The 16,774-nt window shown below is 53.5% G+C and overlaps 1 protein-coding gene across 4 annotated transcripts in view; it reads right to left on the reverse strand.

Annotated features, from left to right (window-relative positions):
- HM13 (histocompatibility minor 13) overlaps positions 1-15,476 on the reverse strand; it is a 33,561-nt gene extending 18,085 nt beyond the window's left edge. For 2 of the 4 annotated variants that reach the window (XR_009247428.1, XM_058679380.1), the window contains exons 1-4: positions 15,162-15,476; positions 7,008-7,106; positions 3,314-3,391; positions 1,358-1,440 (exon numbers count right to left, since the gene is read on the reverse strand). Coding sequence is in view for 3 of the 4 variants with exons in the window: in XM_058679380.1 (XP_058535363.1) it covers positions 1,358-1,440; positions 3,314-3,391; positions 7,008-7,106; positions 15,162-15,344 (443 nt within the window). In the remaining variant the exon portion in view is untranslated. The remainder of the gene's footprint in view (positions 1-1,357; positions 1,441-3,313; positions 3,392-7,007; positions 7,107-15,161) is intronic. The other 2 variants (XM_058679381.1, XM_058679382.1) reach the window with 2 other exon arrangements.
- Between the last annotated feature and the right edge of the window lie 1,298 nt (positions 15,477-16,774).

The raw sequence follows: 16,774 nt of genomic DNA on the forward strand, positions 1-16,774 counted from the left end.
CTGGCTGCAGCCTGTAGCCTCCCCCATTTTATACATGGGAAAACTGAGGCTCCAGGAGCCTGATAACTATAGTCCACAAGGCTGGCAGAGCCAGGTCTGGGCCCCAGGCTGCCTGTGTCTCAACTCATGGTCCAGCCACCATGTGGCTGCAGCGCTGTCCCTGAGACAAGGCCACACCAACCTCGACTTTCAATGCTTCTGTGAGAAGGTTCCTGTACCTTCTCCTTAGTTTCTCCTGTGTATGCTTCAGGAATATCCAGTCTGTGCCTCAGTGCTCCTGGACCTTCCAGTGCCAGGTCTGGCCTGCCCCTCCTTTGCACCTCTTCCAGGTTTCCTACCCTTCAAAGCCAAGTTCCAGCTAGGTTCCTTCTCTGATTTGCTGACCAGGCTTGGTCCACCAGTGGCTCTGAGCCTCTGCCACTTTGAAGTGATGGCTGGGGCATCTGCAGGATACCACAGCTCCAGAGAGGCCAGGGGCTCCACTCGAGTGGAGGAGGAGGAGGAGGACAGCATGCCAACATGCAATCTGGCAGCGTGGAGAACAGGCTTGTCCCAGATGCCGACAGTAGCCCCATCAGGCACACCGGCCTGGGTCACTCCTCCCCACAGAATGAACTCATAGCCATCTGGACAGGGTTGCTGTGGGAAGACATTCTGGGGCTACACAGACTGGGGCTACAATCCTGCTGTCCCCCACTGGCTGTGTGATCCCAGCAGTATTTCTTATCTTCTCTGAGTGTGACACAGGACTGAAAGCCAGTTAACCCCTTAAGGTTGTCTGGCAGATGACCGAAGTTGAAGACAGAAGTTGTAACAGTTCAGAGTTAATGAGCCTATTAAGGGTCAGATAACGGGGGAGAGGTTTCCTGATGCCCCTGTGAGGAAGCTACTGTTATTTCCCTCGATTGATGAAGAAACTGAAGCCTGAGAGACCAAGTCACTTGCCAGGGGTCACAGGACGTCGGAGTGGCAGTCTGCATCCATTCCAGAGCCTGGACCCCTCCCTCTTCTGTCACTCCTTCATTAGGACCGAAGACACAGGGTGAGGGACCTAGCACAGTGCTCAGTGGGTGGCCCTCGTACCATGACAACCACTCACAGATCGCTTCCCTGCCAACCTTGGTGCTGGCAACCCCCACTGGACATTCTTCCCAGGCCCAGGGAAACTGTGGCCTTGAGAGGTTACAGCTTTGTACTGGGTCACCTCTGGCGCAACACTAGGGAAAGAAAGAGTCCCTTGGGCTTTACAGCCAGGGCTCAAACCTGGCTGTGAGCGACACCAGGGTCATACTGTCATCCGAGACCCTGTCTTGACTCCCGAGAGAGCTGCTTCAAATGGTGTAGAGATCCTTCTGACCTGATGGTGTGGGACAGGGCCAGGATCCCCAGCACGAAGAAATACATGGACAGCAAGAGGTTGATGTACTCCTGGGAAAATATCTGAGGCAGAAATACAAAGAGAAACAGGAAGTTAGGGTTGCCCATGGCCAGGAGGTACCCAGAGTCCCCACTGCTCTTCTGGAGGTTGGGCTCACCCCTTTGGACACAGGGGGCTATCTCAGACACACCAGGGGCACTCAGGTTCCCGCAGCTTTGCACACAAGTGGGGGTATGTCAGGCCCGTAGGCACAGCTCCCAAAGTAGCTCAAAGCAGTCTGGCGCCCGGCAGGTTATCCCGCCAGTGCCCAGAGTCCCAAGAGCCCTCTTCCACATTTTCTCCTCCCTGACCAAGAATCCTGGAAGTCCCTGAAGCACAGCCACTAAGGCCCAGCGTGCTAGTTACAGCACACCTGTGACCCTGTGGACCGTGGGAGGGCAGCCAGCAGCTAGGACACCACCCCTGACAGCTGCTTCTGGGTCTCATTAAGTACAAATATTGCGTCCCAGCCGTCACCATGCTATTGACTTTCGACTTGGGCAATGCCCTACAGCTCCCACCTCATCCTCTGCTGCTTCTGGAGGAGTGATATGCTGAGTGTCGGGATGCTGCAGTTCTTGGAGAGGGTGGCTTTGAAATCAGTATCTGCCTGATCTTGTGGCTCCCCAGCTTAAAGCCTCAATGCAGCCCCGCTCTGCTCCCCTAAGGTGAGGCCCCCTAGTGAGCACAGCACACCCGAGCTGGCCATGGTGCCTTTGTGATCCCACCCACAGCCAGCCTGGGCACACACGCTTCTGTAATCTTGGGCAAGCTCCCTCCCTCCCCGAGGGCTGTCCAGCCCTCAACCCAGATACCTTCACTGGTACTTTCCTTGACTCCCTGCCCCAAACCCCCACCAGTCAGCACACGCTTACTGTCTGTCTGCTACATGCTAAACAGTAGGGATAGAGCAAGGAGCAAGGCTGAGGCCCTCTCTACACAGAGCTCGTGTGCCAGCAAGGGAGGAGATGCTACACACACACACACACACACACACACACACTCACTCACTCATTCACTCACTCCCAGGGGGATGGGCGCAAGCAAGAAACACAAAGCAGGGTACAGAGAAACTGAAGGGGCACAGCTGCTACTGTTGACCAGGGATGGGGCACTGCCTCTCAACCACAGGACAGAAACCTAAGGACAGGAGAGGGGTGTTATTTGTTGGGGGCAGTGCACAGAGGCAGGTGCCAAGGTCTACAGAGGTGGGTACACGTGTAAGCATGCAGGCCAAGAGTGAGGCCCAGAAGCCCAGAGCTGTGGGCACAAAGGGAGGGCCAGGAGCAGAGGGTAACTGATTGAGAGGGAGTCAAAGACTTGAGGTCCCTGCGGTGGGGACTGTGGTCAGCACTGGGGCATGGGGGTTGTGCTGGGACAGGATGTTGCTGGCCCTCAGGAGAGACCTCTTGGGTGGCCTGCACCTGCACTCTGCCCTCTGTGCAGCAGACCCACGGCCACGGCTCCTCTCCCACAGGCGCCCAAGGCCCAGGGCTGCGGAGCCCAGCTGCTGGGGCAGACCCTCGCTCAAGGCTTGTTTTAGGTGATTTCTTCATCCCAGTTTCTTTTGCTTTTCCTCTACTGTTCAATTCAGTTTTTATAAACTACGTCAAAGCAATCTGGTTTAAATGCAGTGAGATAAGATAAAGGCTGTTTAAGTTTTTAAAATTTACTATTTTCCTTCCGTCTCTGCTTCTTGACAACTAGGCTGTGCACACCCTGCTCGGGTGAGCAGATGTATCAGTGTGACAAACTTGGTCCCTTGTCCCAAGTTCCCCTTCTCATCTGCCTCTGATGGGGAACCCAGTGACATCCAGACAACACCCACAAACTCTCCTCATGCCTTTGTGCACTCCTCCCTGAACCCCAAAAAGGGCACTTGCCGTGCCCCTCCACCTGCTTAGCTGAGTTCACTCCCTCGCAGCTCCTCCCACGTGGCTCCTGCGAGGCACGCCACGGCTCCCTCTCTAGGGCCTGCGGGTATAATAAGTGAGAGAATTTCACAGGTGTCTCTGGTGTGACTTTCTTGACAGTGTGGTGGCAGGGCTCCTCACAGACCCTGCCGTTCACCAACAGGGCTGGCGACGAGGACAGGACCACTGCGAACTCAGGCAGGAAGGAGGTCAGGGGCACAGCAGAGTGACCCTCTCGGGTCTCACAGGAGGGCATGTGGCCAGGTACCTTTATAGGGGCCCGGGATAGAACACAAATCCATTCTATGATGGGGTTTCAACAAGGTGTTCATTGAAACCAGGGCACAGTCAAGGCCCAGCCAAAAGGGCAGGATCAGCCTAAAGCAACAGTGGCCTCGAATGGGCTGTCTATGGGACTATCTATGGGACTGCTGAGGCATCAGGGAAATATACAGCTTTCAGAATGTAAACTGTAGCTGCAAACTCCGGAATAATCATCAGGAAGCGTGGGAGCAGGGGCTACTACAGTACGTCCTGCCCTGAGAAGGTGGTCAGCCAGGCAGCTGTTGGGCTGAAGGTCAGAGGGCGTCTGGGGGCTGCGCTGCTTGTGCAGTGCAGAACTCTGGTGGCCTAGGGGAAGTGGTATGCTCCGGCTCCTGACGCCAGGCAAGCCGGCCTACCTGCCGGGAGAGGAGGACAGATGCGGCCACGCAAAGCCTTGGAAAGAAGTTCACGCTCTCTGCTGCCAGCACTCTGTTTGGGTGTCTGCCCTAAGGAGAGAATCCTACACACTAAACAGGTTAGTTAGGAGGCCCTGAGGCAAGGACCCACGAGTGTGTTCTGCACTTAACCCAGTAGTGATTTGAGAAGCAGTGGGCTGAGGCCCACAAAGCTACAGAGACCCATCGAGTTCAGCTGGGCGGAAGTGGCAATGGAGGACAGTCAGTCACGTGGCCCCAGTATGGAAACACGGGCTCTCCCCAACGCACTAAAACAGCAACACTGCACGCCATACAAGGACATAAACCAAGCACACAGCAGGTGCCTCTGGCAGCAAGGGAAGTGAAGGCGGGAGATGCAGGTGGGAACTAGAGGTGACGGAGAGGAAACGGTAAGCAGAGTTCGGTATGGACTGAGGATGGTATGCTATGGATTAAGAAGACATTTGGTAAGTTCAGGCCTTTAAAAAATACCAGTGAAGAGTCACTGCTTGAAACATCCTTTTTTTTTTTTTAAGGAAAGGTGAGGCTTGGAGTCACCTGTGTGTACCTGCTTGTGGGAATAACCTGAAAGCCCTACCTAGACTATTTCTGATCCCACAGTGAGGGAGTGATGAACACAAAACAGGCATGAAAAATTGTGTTCCTGGTCTGCTCAGACTAGTGAAGCCAAAACTGGTGCCCGGCAATGCAGGGGAGAATGAGGAGGCCAGCACCTTAATAAGTAGGAATAGAAGATGGTTCACTCTCTTGCAAGGCTCTTGGCACTCTGTTCAACTATAAAAGCAGCCACTGTCTGCCCTGGTCATTTTGCTAGATACACCTGGAGGAAGTATGGCTGGGCATGAAGGATGTGCCTGTGTCACGAGCTGTGCACACAGGAAGATGTTCCTGGCAGTGCCGCTGGGATACGCCCACACTGGGAACCCTAAACTCCCAGGGCACACCACGGCACAGACCCAGGAGCGGAGGCTGGCTGGACTGCACCGACACAAAGACGCCTTCAGGCCAAGAGCTATAATGGCTGAGGCAGTGACGCTGGAAACTGAATATCCCTATCTCACAGGATCTCCAGACTGCGCAGCAGGGAGAGGCCTAGAGCTCCCTCACCAGGTACCTTTATTTAGAGTGAAGAAGGCCTGGAACCACAGGGGCCAGGCCAGGAATCTGAAACTTGATCTGCATCTCCCATGCCCATGGCAGAGAGCCAGGATTGGACACAGAACAGGACCTGAGCCCAGGCACTCAAGACATCACGTAACCACTGTGCCAGATGCTTGTCCCACACCATGTACATGTATTTTTAAAGTGTGCATTAGAAAGTTATCATTGAGGGATTTTCAATGATTAGAGGAAAAGTACCTGTGGTGATTAAAAAAAATAAAAAAAAGATGGGCGAGCACTGTGTCTTCGTGTAGCAGGCTAGGCTGCTGCCTGGTACACTTGCATCCCTTATCAGAATACTTGGGGCCAAGCCCCGTGTCTACTCCTAAACCACTTTCCTGCTGGTGCACTTAAGAGGCAGCCAGTACTAGTTCAAGAATTTGGGTTCCTGTCACCAAGGTGGAGACCCAGACAGAGTTCCTGGTTACTGACTCTAGCTGGTTTAGTCTCAGCTTTTGCGAGTATTTAGGAAGTGAACAGTGCATGGGAGAGTTCTATCTTTCCCTCTCTGTCAATTTGTCTTCAAAACCAGTGAATCAATCAATCACTAGCTAGGTGAATCTTAGGCTCTGGTGTGGCCTTGGCCCAGCCCCGGCTGCTGCAGGTATCAGGGAGCGAGTCAGCAGAAGGCAGCGTGTTCCCTTTTTCTCTCCAAAAGTGAATCCCAGGAACTTGGGATTCAAAAGATAAAACATGGGCCCGGTGGCATGGCCTAGTGGCTAAAGTCCTCGCCTTGAACGCACCAGGATCCCATATGGTCGCCGGTTCTAATCCTGGCAGCTCCACTTCCCATCCAGCTCCCTGCTTGTGGCCTGGGAAAGCAGTTGAGGATGGCCCAAAGCTTTGGGACCCTGTACCCGCGTGGGAGACCTGGAAGAGGTTCCAGATTCCCGGCTTCAGATCAGTGCAGCACCGGCCATTGCGGTCACTTGGGGAGTGAATCATCGGATGGAAGATCTTCCTCTCTGTCTCTCCTCCTCTCTGTATATCTGACTTTGTAATAAAAATAAATAAATCTTAGAAAAAAAAAGATAAAACACTATATGGCCATGATTATTTTAGCAAGCATGCTCACTAAAAACCTCCAAGGAGACGTGCCCAAAGGTCAGTGACAACCTGTGTGCTGTGTGGATACATCCCTCACCTGACAGGAAGTTGTCTGGATGCAATCCCTTCATGGTGAAAGAGGAGGAGGTGTCTTTTCTACAGAGTGGCAGGAGAGCTTGCAGTCACATGAGAAGATGCTCACAATGTTGTTAAGGTGGAGTGAGGAAAGCGGCTACAGACTGAGCACACTGGGGCCCGGCCGGGGGGACCATGCATGGGGAGAAACAGTGAAGGACACACCTCCAGAGGGAACCTGGGACTGTCCCTGGCGGGGTTTTGGATGACTGCTGTTTCCCCCTTTTTACTTTTCTGAGTTTTCCAGCTTTTCAACACTGAGCCTGTGTAACTTTTATTGGGAAAATAAACCTCGATAAATTAAAAAAAAAAAAGGCAATTAGTATGGCAGAGGTATGTCTGAGACACAACCCCACCCCAACATCAACAGTGCAGGGAATCCCCAAACTGAGATCACGAACACAAACCAAAATGTACATGGAGCAAAGAAAGCAAGACTGGTGGTGCAGGGTCCTGACCCTGGCGTCAGAACTAGGACCCCAGGAGTCCCTCACGTCCCCCTGCTCATTATTCTCTACAAATGAACATGCATGGGTCCCTGATGGGAAAGATGAAACAAAGAAAAATCAATTGACTTAAACCACACAACCTGGCAGGTGGCCACGGACTTACCTTGAAAAAGAGGTAGAGGCCCAGCAGTGTGCAGCTGGCAATGATGGGGAAGCGGGCGGCGTCCCGGCTGGTGATGGTCTCGGGCATGTCCGAGGCATTCTGGGGGAGAGGAGAGAGGCCAGGCTGAGAGGGGCTCGGGTGCTAGCTGCAGGGGGACCCGCCCCTGGGTGCGATGTGCCCTCACAACAGCTCATTCTTCTGCTTCCCGGTTCCATTCTGTTCTGGCTTCCCACGTCCTCTGGCCTCTATGCCTTGCTCCAGGACAACCTGCTTGGATCCTGCCACTTGGCAGAGGGAGCCAGGCCAGAGAAGGCAGGGTGTTTACCTCTCTGATATGGATAGCCACGACACGGGATAAGCAAAACAGCCAAACTCCTGGTGCCACCCAGCCCTTGCGAGGACCACTCTGTCCCTCCATCTTCTTGTGGACTGGCTAAGAGGAAAATGTGACCCGGCAGGTAATGAAGACTAGGAGCAGGAAAAACACCTGCCTCTGGCTGAAACAGCTTATGGGAAGACACCAACCGCAAGCAGAGAACATCGGAGCAAGACTGGAGAAATCTTACTGAGACATGAATGTGGCAAGAATGAGAGCCACACTAAGCCTACAATGACAGATGCTATCGTTGGTGAGAATCTGACGTGGGTAAACAGCTGACAAAAGGGTAAATATTTAGACAAAGGATTAAATGTGATCAAAATAATTTCATTATTATAACAAACAAGAACTGAAGTAATAGTGTAACGTAGGAATTACATCTGCTTCACAGAATTCATAAGAATTTAAAAAATGTTTTTCATTCATTTAAAAGAGGCCGGAATCTTCCAACTGCTAGTTCACATCCTCTCTGTGCGTGCAACTGCCAGAGCTGGATCAGCTGGATCAGGCTGAAGCAGGAGCCAGGAATTCCACCAGGGCAGGGGCACAAGTACTGGAGCCATCACCTGCTGCCTCCCAGGTGCGTCAGCAGGAGCCAGATGGGAAGTGGAGATACTGGGACTTGAACTAGGCACTCCAATATGGGATGTAGATGTGCCAGGTAGTGACTTAATTTGTTGTGTCACAATGCTGGGCCCACATGTGAATGATGAATATTCATTCATAGTCACATAACCCTGGTTTAGATTTTGAATATTTTATTCATCTGAGAGGCAAAGAAACAGACATGGAGTTGCCATCTGCTGGTTCACTCCTCAAAGGCCTGTAATGGTCTGGCCAGAGCTGGGAGCTAGGAACTTCACACAGGGCCCCTACATGAGCAGCAGAACCCCAACTACTTGAGCCACCCGCCACTGCCTCCCACAGTCTGCATCAGGGCTCAAACCTGGGTGCTCTGATATGGGATGCAGGCATCTCAGCTGCTGAGCAGAACTTTACTCCTATAACTCTGGTTTAAGTTTGTAGCCAAAAGCTTCCAGGCTCACAATACTTTACCCACTCTCAGTCCTCAAGGGCCTGGTCAAAGTCCTTGCCACAAAGCCCCTCCAGATTGTCCTGCTAGGACAAGCGAGTCATTTCTTAGCATAGCCAGCACAGCTGCCTAGCAATGCCTCAGGCCTCCACTGTCTCAGGGTCCACTCTGTGGGCAAGACACCAGTGTTCCTGGGAGAAGGGATCTCATCCAGGGGTGGTACCCATCACTGTGGGACTCCCAGTGGGCTCTTACAAACTACCAGGAGAAACAGCCAAGAGGAAGCTGCCTGCAGAGGGTGGAAAGCCCCTGGGTGGAAAGATGCAAGAGGGAAGAGATGGGGCCCAGGGAAGCAGCGCTGCACTGTGGTGTCCAACACAGGGAGCATTCCTTTGGCTCTTGTCTGGCCTTTGTGAAAGGTCAATTCTGCAGGCTGCATCAATTTGTAATTTGTGGACTGAGAAAACTGAAAGAAGGATGGAGATTATAAATAGCTACTAACCCCAGGGGGCAATGTTCATGCCCACCCTTAAGGCAGGAAGCCCAGGTTAAAGTGTGCCACGCATTTGGTCCCATGTGGAGGTGGTGAGATGTGGGGAGGGGGTCTTGGATATTGCTGACAGGCGATGGCCCTGCTGTAGGGCCAGAAACATCCAAATCATAAACACATACACTCTTTGGCCAAGAAGTTCTACTTCTGGGGAAATTCTTCCTACAGATACAATTTACAGGTAAGTGAAATGGACGCCTATGAAGCACGGCCCAGGGGCTCCTAGCCCTGGTCATGGCTTATGGGTAACGGGTGAGTCCTCTGCTTGCTGGGCCCCTGAATGGAAATCTTTAACCCCTACTTCCCTGGAAAAAGGGCCCAGAGGCCTGGATCAGGCCACATGAAGCAGGTGGCTGCACCTGGCACCCATCTGGTGGGCAGCATGAGCGCAGTGGGGCTGTCATTATCCTAGAGGTCCAGGAGGAGGCCCGTACCTAGTACCTCATCCTTAGGGCCTGGCTGGCAGACAGCGCTAAAAAGCAGAGCCTCCCCTCTGGCTCCGGGTGACTCACTCTCCAGCACTTGTGCCAGGAGGCGGGGGTGGGGCAGGTGAGCAAAACGGACACCAAGAGGCCCCGCTTCCTGCCTTCTGCTTCTCTGCAGGCCCGGGGCTTCTGCTTTTAGTTGTGATGTGCTGTGGGCCTTGGGTGAACTCCTTGCCCTCAATGCGCACCTCCAAAATGCTAGTCAGGTCCTGGGGGAGCAGGACAGCTCCTGACCTTCCAGAGTGCACAGAAGATCCTGTGTCAACAGAACATGGCAAACCAGCATGACACGTGATGGGGCACACAGGTACCTGGCGAGAGGCACGGTGTGAGCCCTGAGCATGCCCCGGCTGACACCCTGCTCAGCTGCTTCCAGGCCGTGAAACCTCAGAATAGGGGGCTCTCCCACACATAACCCTGACTTTCTGGGTTGTAGAATACAGGGATTGCAATGTCTGTCTGGCAGCTTCTGGCGCACTGCCTTCACCCCAGCTGTTTGTGCCAGTCTCCTACACCAGGGGGTTGGGGAGGGCAGCTGTGACCCCCTGCACACTGCATGGAAGGCTGCTGGTGGCAGCTGCAGCAGGTGCCACGTCTGTGCAGGAGGCACAGAAACGGCCAGTTGGCTCCATGTGCCAGGAAGCGGGGCGTTTCTCAGGCCAAGGCACATGTCTGTCGGGTGCTCAGGTGGTGACACAGAACCCTCTGGCTTCCCCGTGCAGCCAGTGCCTCACACGCACTGCTCAGGAAGAAAGGAGGTGCACTGGGATTCTGGACAGTGCTCCACGGAGCAGAGGAACCTGGTCTCTTCTGCCAGCGACTGTCTGAAACACTCTAGCCGTAGAGCTGACCCAGAGCAGGAGATGTGAAACCTGACTGATGACAGTGACGGGGCACTTACTGAGAATCCCCTGCCTAGCATGTACCAGGTGCTTTATTTCATCCTCACAAAACAAAAGCTTTCAGTAGTTCCCTTCTAGGCTGGTGCCATGGCTCAACAAGCTAAACCTCCCCTTTAAGCACCAGCATCCAATATGGGCGTTGGTTTGTGTTCTGGCTGCCCCACTTTTCCATCCAGCTCTCTGCTGGTGGCCTGGGAAAGCAGCTGAAGATGGCCCAAAGCCTTGGGACCCTGCACCCATGTGGGATCGGAAGAGGATGAAAGATCTTTCTGTCTCTTCTTCTCTCTGTAAATCTGCCTTTCTAAAAACAAAAACAAACTTTAAAAAAATTATTTATTTTTATTGGAAAGATCCATAGAGATGGAGAGTTCTTGCATCTGCTGGTTCACCCCTAAAATGGCTACAATGGCTGGAACTAAGGCGATCTGAAGCCAGGAGCTTCTTCCAGGTCTCCCATGCGGGTGCAAGGGCCCAGGGCTTTGGGTCATTCTCCACTGCTTTTTTAGGCCACAGGCTGGTAGCAGGATGGGAAGTGGAGCCGCCGGAATTAGAACCGGTGTCCACATAGGATACCAGTTGCTGAAGGTGGAGCATTAGCTAATTGAGCCATTGTTCCCTGACAAAAAACTTTACAAAAAATAGCTCCCCTTTTACAGATGAGGAATGGAGCCTCGGAGAGGTAAATTCACTTACAGAGTGTCACACAGCTGGTGAGTAGCACATCTGGGATTCAAACTAAGGCAGTCTAGTTTCAGTTTAAACCCTTGGCTACTATTTTCTAAGATTTCTATCATCTGGACACTTCCAGAAAGGTATGACGAGAAGATACTTAGGAGGCCTGCAACCTTTCTGAGAACCGTAATCCTGAAGCTACAAAAAGTAACTGCAAATTGTTGGAATTCTTTACATAAATGATTTTGATTTCTGATCAGATGCAATAGGTTGGGGTGGGGAAAAAAACCAAAAAACAAAAAACAAATGCAATAGGTCTTGAAGCACAACATACAATGAGTGTGAGGGGAATGCTGACAGCAGAGATGAAGCTAGTTTCTGGTGGTATCTGAGATGCTGAGTTATCTGGGCGGAAGTCAAAGCAGGAAGGGCACACATGCCAGCAGGCCCTGGATGCTGCCTGCAATTCCTGGGCCCTCTGTGACCCCTATCCCCAGCAGGGGTCCCCACTCTTTCATCTCCAGAGGAGCCCACTTCCTCAGCATTTCTTTTTCTTCCTCTGTTTTTTTTAAAGATTCTTTTTGTTGTTGTTGTTTAGATTCATCGCTTATTTATTTTTATTGGACAGTGAGATATAGAGAGAGGAAGAAAGAGAGAAAGATCTTCCTTCCGCTGATTCATGCCCCAAGTGACCACAACAGCCAGAACTGAGCCGATCCAAAGCCGGGAGCCAAGAGCTTCTTCCAGGTCTCCCATGTGGGTGCAGGGTCCCAAGGCTCTGGGCTGTCCTTGACTGCTTTTCCAGAGCTGGATGGAAAGTGGAGCCGCCAGGACACAAACTGGTGCCCATATGGTTTCCCAGGCATGAAAGGTAAGGACTTTAACTGCTAGGCTACCGTTCCGAGGCCCCTTCCCCAGCACTCCTTGCACTCACCTCCCACCCCACCCTTCGGCTCCCACTGCTGCCTGCGCTGCAGCCACTCCAACTCCCTCCTCATTCTTCTCCCTTGTGTCCAGCGCCTGCTGTGCTACAGGTCCTTGCTAAAGCCCACATCTGACTGTATCACAAACCTGCTCCCCCAGGGAACAGACTACCTCTTAAACAAGCACTAAGGACCCTGCAGGAGGGACGCAGAGCTAATCCAGTTTCCAGGACGGCTCATTTGATAAAATCAGTCAATGAAAAACACTCAGGACCTGGTGTGATGGCTCAATTCGTTAACCTTCCCCTTTGCAAGTGCTAGGATCCCATATGGGTCCTGGTTCATGTCCCAGCTGCTCTGCTTCCCATCCAGCTCCCTGCCTGTGGCCTGGGAAGGCAGTAGAGGATGGCCCAAAGCCTTGGGACTCTGCACCCACATGGGAGACCCAGAAGCAGCTTCTGGCTCCTGACTGACCCAGTTCTGGCCGCTGCGGCCACTTGGGGGAGTAAACCAGTGAATGGACGATCTTTCTCTCTGTAAATCTAATAAAAAGAAATAAATCTTAAAAATTAATCAACAAATAAAAAACACTGGGCTTGTGATCTGGCAAAATAACTTTGAGAAACAAATTATACAAATGTACTAAGGGGAAGTAACAGATATATGGACCTGAATTTCAGCATGGTTGTGTGGGGGCCACTGACTCAGGCAGCCCAGCTGGCCAGGGGAAGGCCTCTCAACCTGCCTGAGACCACAGGAGGCCTTTACAACAGGGACTGCTGCGCCCACCCCAAGCCTTTGATTCTCACACATCCAGGTGATGCCTGTGTTGCTCTTCAGGGCCGGCACTCCAAGAAGCCGCGCTCTACACAAACTGGGGGTGAGGAGGGCAAGTGGTGGGTCATCCCCCATGCTGCTCAGCAAGCACCATGCAGACTGCCACTGTCTGACCGCCAACATGTGTGTTTAGTGAAAAAGGGCTACAGAGCAAACAAACAACCCAGAGTTTGCAGAACAAAACGCAATAGCTACGTAATAAGCACACGGCTAAAGCACATGCTTATTCACTGGCAACAATAGCAAACAGGTGCTCGGGTTGCAGGAGGAGCCATTGGGAGCCATTGTGCCTGCCTGCACACCTCTAGACTTCAGAACCGTGGGCTTGCACTCCCTCTCCTGTCATGAAAGGAAGTGACAGAGCCACAAGTGCCCGTGCAGGACACGCTGTCCAAGTCTAGGAAGATCGAGGTGCAGGGCAGTCAAAGTCCCCCTGTCCAGGCCCACAGGCACACACCCACAGCATCCTGGAGAGAGACACATTCCACAGCCAACTGCGTTAGCCCTGAGCAGGTATTTCCTTTATACCTCTGTGCTGCTCAGTTCCTTACCAGTAGGTGAGGGGGACTTCTGGCCCCACCAGACACCCCTCAGTTGGCCTCACTGCCTCTTTGGTGCAGGCAGGGGCAGGTCCTCAGTCTTTGGTCTCAGGGGCTCCTTGGCGCTACAGGTCAAAGGGTTTGGCATCCATCCAAATGGAGCTACCAAGTGGTCATAATTCATTCCCTCCAAGGGGGCTGGGCACCATGGATGCTGCTCCCTATACCTCAGCCTCTGTCCCTTTCCAGAGATGCCCGGTGCAGTCCTACCCACCCGGATGCCTCTGTGAGATACCTTATCCTGGCTGAAATGTTACCTCTGCATTAAGGCTCAAGACCCCTGCCTGCTGCATGCCTCCCCACCCGCCATACCCGTGCTCCAACTTTCTCTTCAGATCCTGTGGTATGGCGGGCATTACAGCCTCAGCCAGTCCTCCTTCATCCATGAGCCTCAACTCCTCGGTGCTGGGCTCTGACCCAGTCGGTCCCTGGCAAAGGGTGACTTCAGGACACAGTGCTGCCTAAAGGAGGGAGTGAGGCAAGAGAGGCAGCTGGCGACACAAATCCCCCAGGCGGCTGGACGGCCACTGACAGGTGGCAGTCCCACCTTAGGTCACGCTGCCTCCACCTCCTCTGTCCTGGACTGTTCCAGAACATCTCTCTACCCCAAGTGTGTGGCCTCATACACATGGCAGGCGGGCTGAGCAGAGGCAAGAGGCAAAGGAAAAGGTCACACGCAAGCCACAGCGCAGCCCTGCCTGGCCCCTCTCCTGGGGGTCTCACGGGGGAGAACCACTGAGCAGAGAGAAAGCAGGGCAGAGGGGCCCCTCTGCTGCTCCATGGGGGTACTGATTTCAGAACCTGAACTTGAGCAGTTTTCAAAGTGGCAGGTGTTTTGTGACCCTGCCCTCTGCCAAACCAGTCTCCTCTTAGTCGATCTTCAAGGAGCTTAAGATTCAGAGGGTGTGCAGGGGAGAGAGCCCCTGGAAAGAGGGTTGGGGGAGGCGCAACTGGGACAGCAGGCCACAGAATGGGGGAGGGCTGGAGTCCTCCAAAGCATCCAATGTGACAGCCATCCAGGAAGGCTGCAACAGGAAGAGTTTAGCAACAGGATCCGGCTAGGGCAGGTCCAAGGCTGGCAAAAAGAAAGCGACAACATCCGGTTTCTGCTGGGTTTAAAAAGTAGAGGCATTCAGGTGCTGCTGGTTTCTAACAGGTTGGCTAACTGCAATCAATTTCAGCACTGGAAGCCAAAAAAAAAAAAAAAGAGAGAGAGAGAGAGAGAGAGAGAGAGAGAGAGAGAGAGAGAGAGAGAGATGGGGGTTGGGCTGGGCTGTAGCCCTGCTGCAGGGGCTGCAAGAGCTGGGTTTTGAGGGGGGAGGGGGGTTCCAGGTGAACACACGACGGGCCGCCAGGGCCGGGGTTCAGGTTTGGCTTTGGATGCCAGAAGGGGTGCTGGGGTGGGGACGAGGCTGGGCTCCGAGGTCCGATGAGATGGTCTCACTCGGGAGTTCTCGGGGTACATCCTGGGATAGGACGGACTGGGATGGGGTGGGATGAGCAAGGCAGACCGGCGGCCCGCCAGGGCGGAGGGTGGGGCGGGCCCGGCTGGGTGGCCCCGCAGGCTCCAAACCAGCATGTCCTCCCCGCGGAGGGGATGTGTCAGCGTCCGGGGGTGGGCCCTGGAGGTGGGGGTCAGGACGTGGGCGCAGGTGATGACCACTGCTGGGAAGGGGCGGCGTTGGGGCGAAGAGGGGCCGCCTGTCTGGCCTGAGGAAGAGGGGACGCGTTGGGGAGAGGAGCGCAAAGCGCCCGGGTTCTCCGCCAAGCCTACCTTGCCGCGGGCGCAGCGCACCGAGCGCAGGGCGCCGAAGAAGATGGGCAGCAGCGCCATGAGCAGAAGGCTGCCGTAGGCCAGCGCGATGCCCTCGGGAGTGGAAGGCGGTCGCGTCGTGCCGTTGGCTGCGCTGCCGGTCTCGGCGCTGCCGTTATGCGGGTCGCTGAGGGCCGAGTCCATGGCCTGGCTGCGCTCGGGATCTGACTCCAGCTCCAGCCGCTGCAGCACCGACGCAGACGGACACACCGGCGCTGCGGGGAAAAGCCACGTTCCCCTAAAGAAACAGGAAGTGACGCGCCTTCCTCTCCGCCGCGCGCCGTGCACGAGCGCGCCCACGCGCACGCACACACACGCGCGCGCATGACTCCCCGCCCGCTCGCCCTCTAGCGGTGGCGGAAAGCAGCGGCAACGGGTTGCTAAGCAACTTGGTACCGGTCCAGAAAGCGCTAGACGTGGAGAGAGACCCGGAGGACTCTGGGCCTCTTCAATCCCAGGCTGCTCTACTCCACAGTTTCCTCATCCTCCTGTTAACAAAAAATTTCTCTTGTCATGCGTGCCTTCGTCAGTGTTGAGTCGTTCGTTCTTACTTGGAACATGTATTGGGAGTTCCTAGACACTGTCCCAAACCTCAGGGGACCCCAAATTGGATAACACAGGAAGGAATTTGTACCTGTCCTTATGGAATTTGCATGTTTGTGAGGTGAATGAGAGGAGGTTGAAAGACAAGAAAATGAATAAAATACACAGCATACAAGCCTGGGAGATGTTAGTGTGTAGTTACATGCTACATAGCAAGTTAACATTGATAAAATAATTTAGAAGGTAAAAAAAGGAGGTGAAAGAGGGCAGGAGGTTCGGGAGGTTTCCAAATGTTTTGAGTGCTCACTGTGTGTCTGGCACTTGGATGGTTGATGTGTGGATGGATGTCAGCTGCGCACAGCCTCTGAGCCTTCTCAGCCTTGGGCCAGGAGCCAGAAATGCCCGCCTGGATCTCCCCCATGGTTGGCAGGGACCCAAGCACTTGAGCTGTCTTCCACAGCCTCCCCTGGCATATTAGAAGGGAGCTCGACGCTGTGCTCGTATGGGATGCTGCTGTTACAGGTGGTGGCTCAACGTGCTGCCCCCAAATGCCTTTCCCTGGGAGTGCCTCCTTTATATAAAGCAGTGGATAACCAGAACAGCTTGGTTGTGATTTTGTTTGGCTGGCTGCATATGATAGGAAACCCCCACATCGCAGCGACTTAAACTAGAAGAGGAAGAGAGAGAGAGAGAGAGAGAGAGAGAAAGCAAAAAAGAGAGCAAGAGAGATTTCCTATCCACTTGGTTCATCTCTCAGATGCCAACAACAGCCACTGAGATAGTTTTTGTTAATCTTGGAGATGATCATTTTAGCAACATACCTGGATAAAGGATTAGACAAATAGAAACATTTCATGCTTTACTTACTGGAAAGGCAGAGCCTGATGGGGGAGAGATATCTTCCACCTGCTCTTGATTTACATGATTTTGTGGGTTTTTTTCTGGGCCAGCTGAAGAGCAGATTACAGACTTCCACAAACTTTTTGAAGCCCCTTGCCTGACAGCTGACAAAGGAGAGATCTCCGAGGCCC

The sequence above is a fragment of the Ochotona princeps genome, chromosome 22 (assembly GCF_030435755.1).
Source record: "Ochotona princeps isolate mOchPri1 chromosome 22, mOchPri1.hap1, whole genome shotgun sequence".
Classification (NCBI taxonomy): Eukaryota; Metazoa; Chordata; class Mammalia; order Lagomorpha; family Ochotonidae; genus Ochotona; species Ochotona princeps.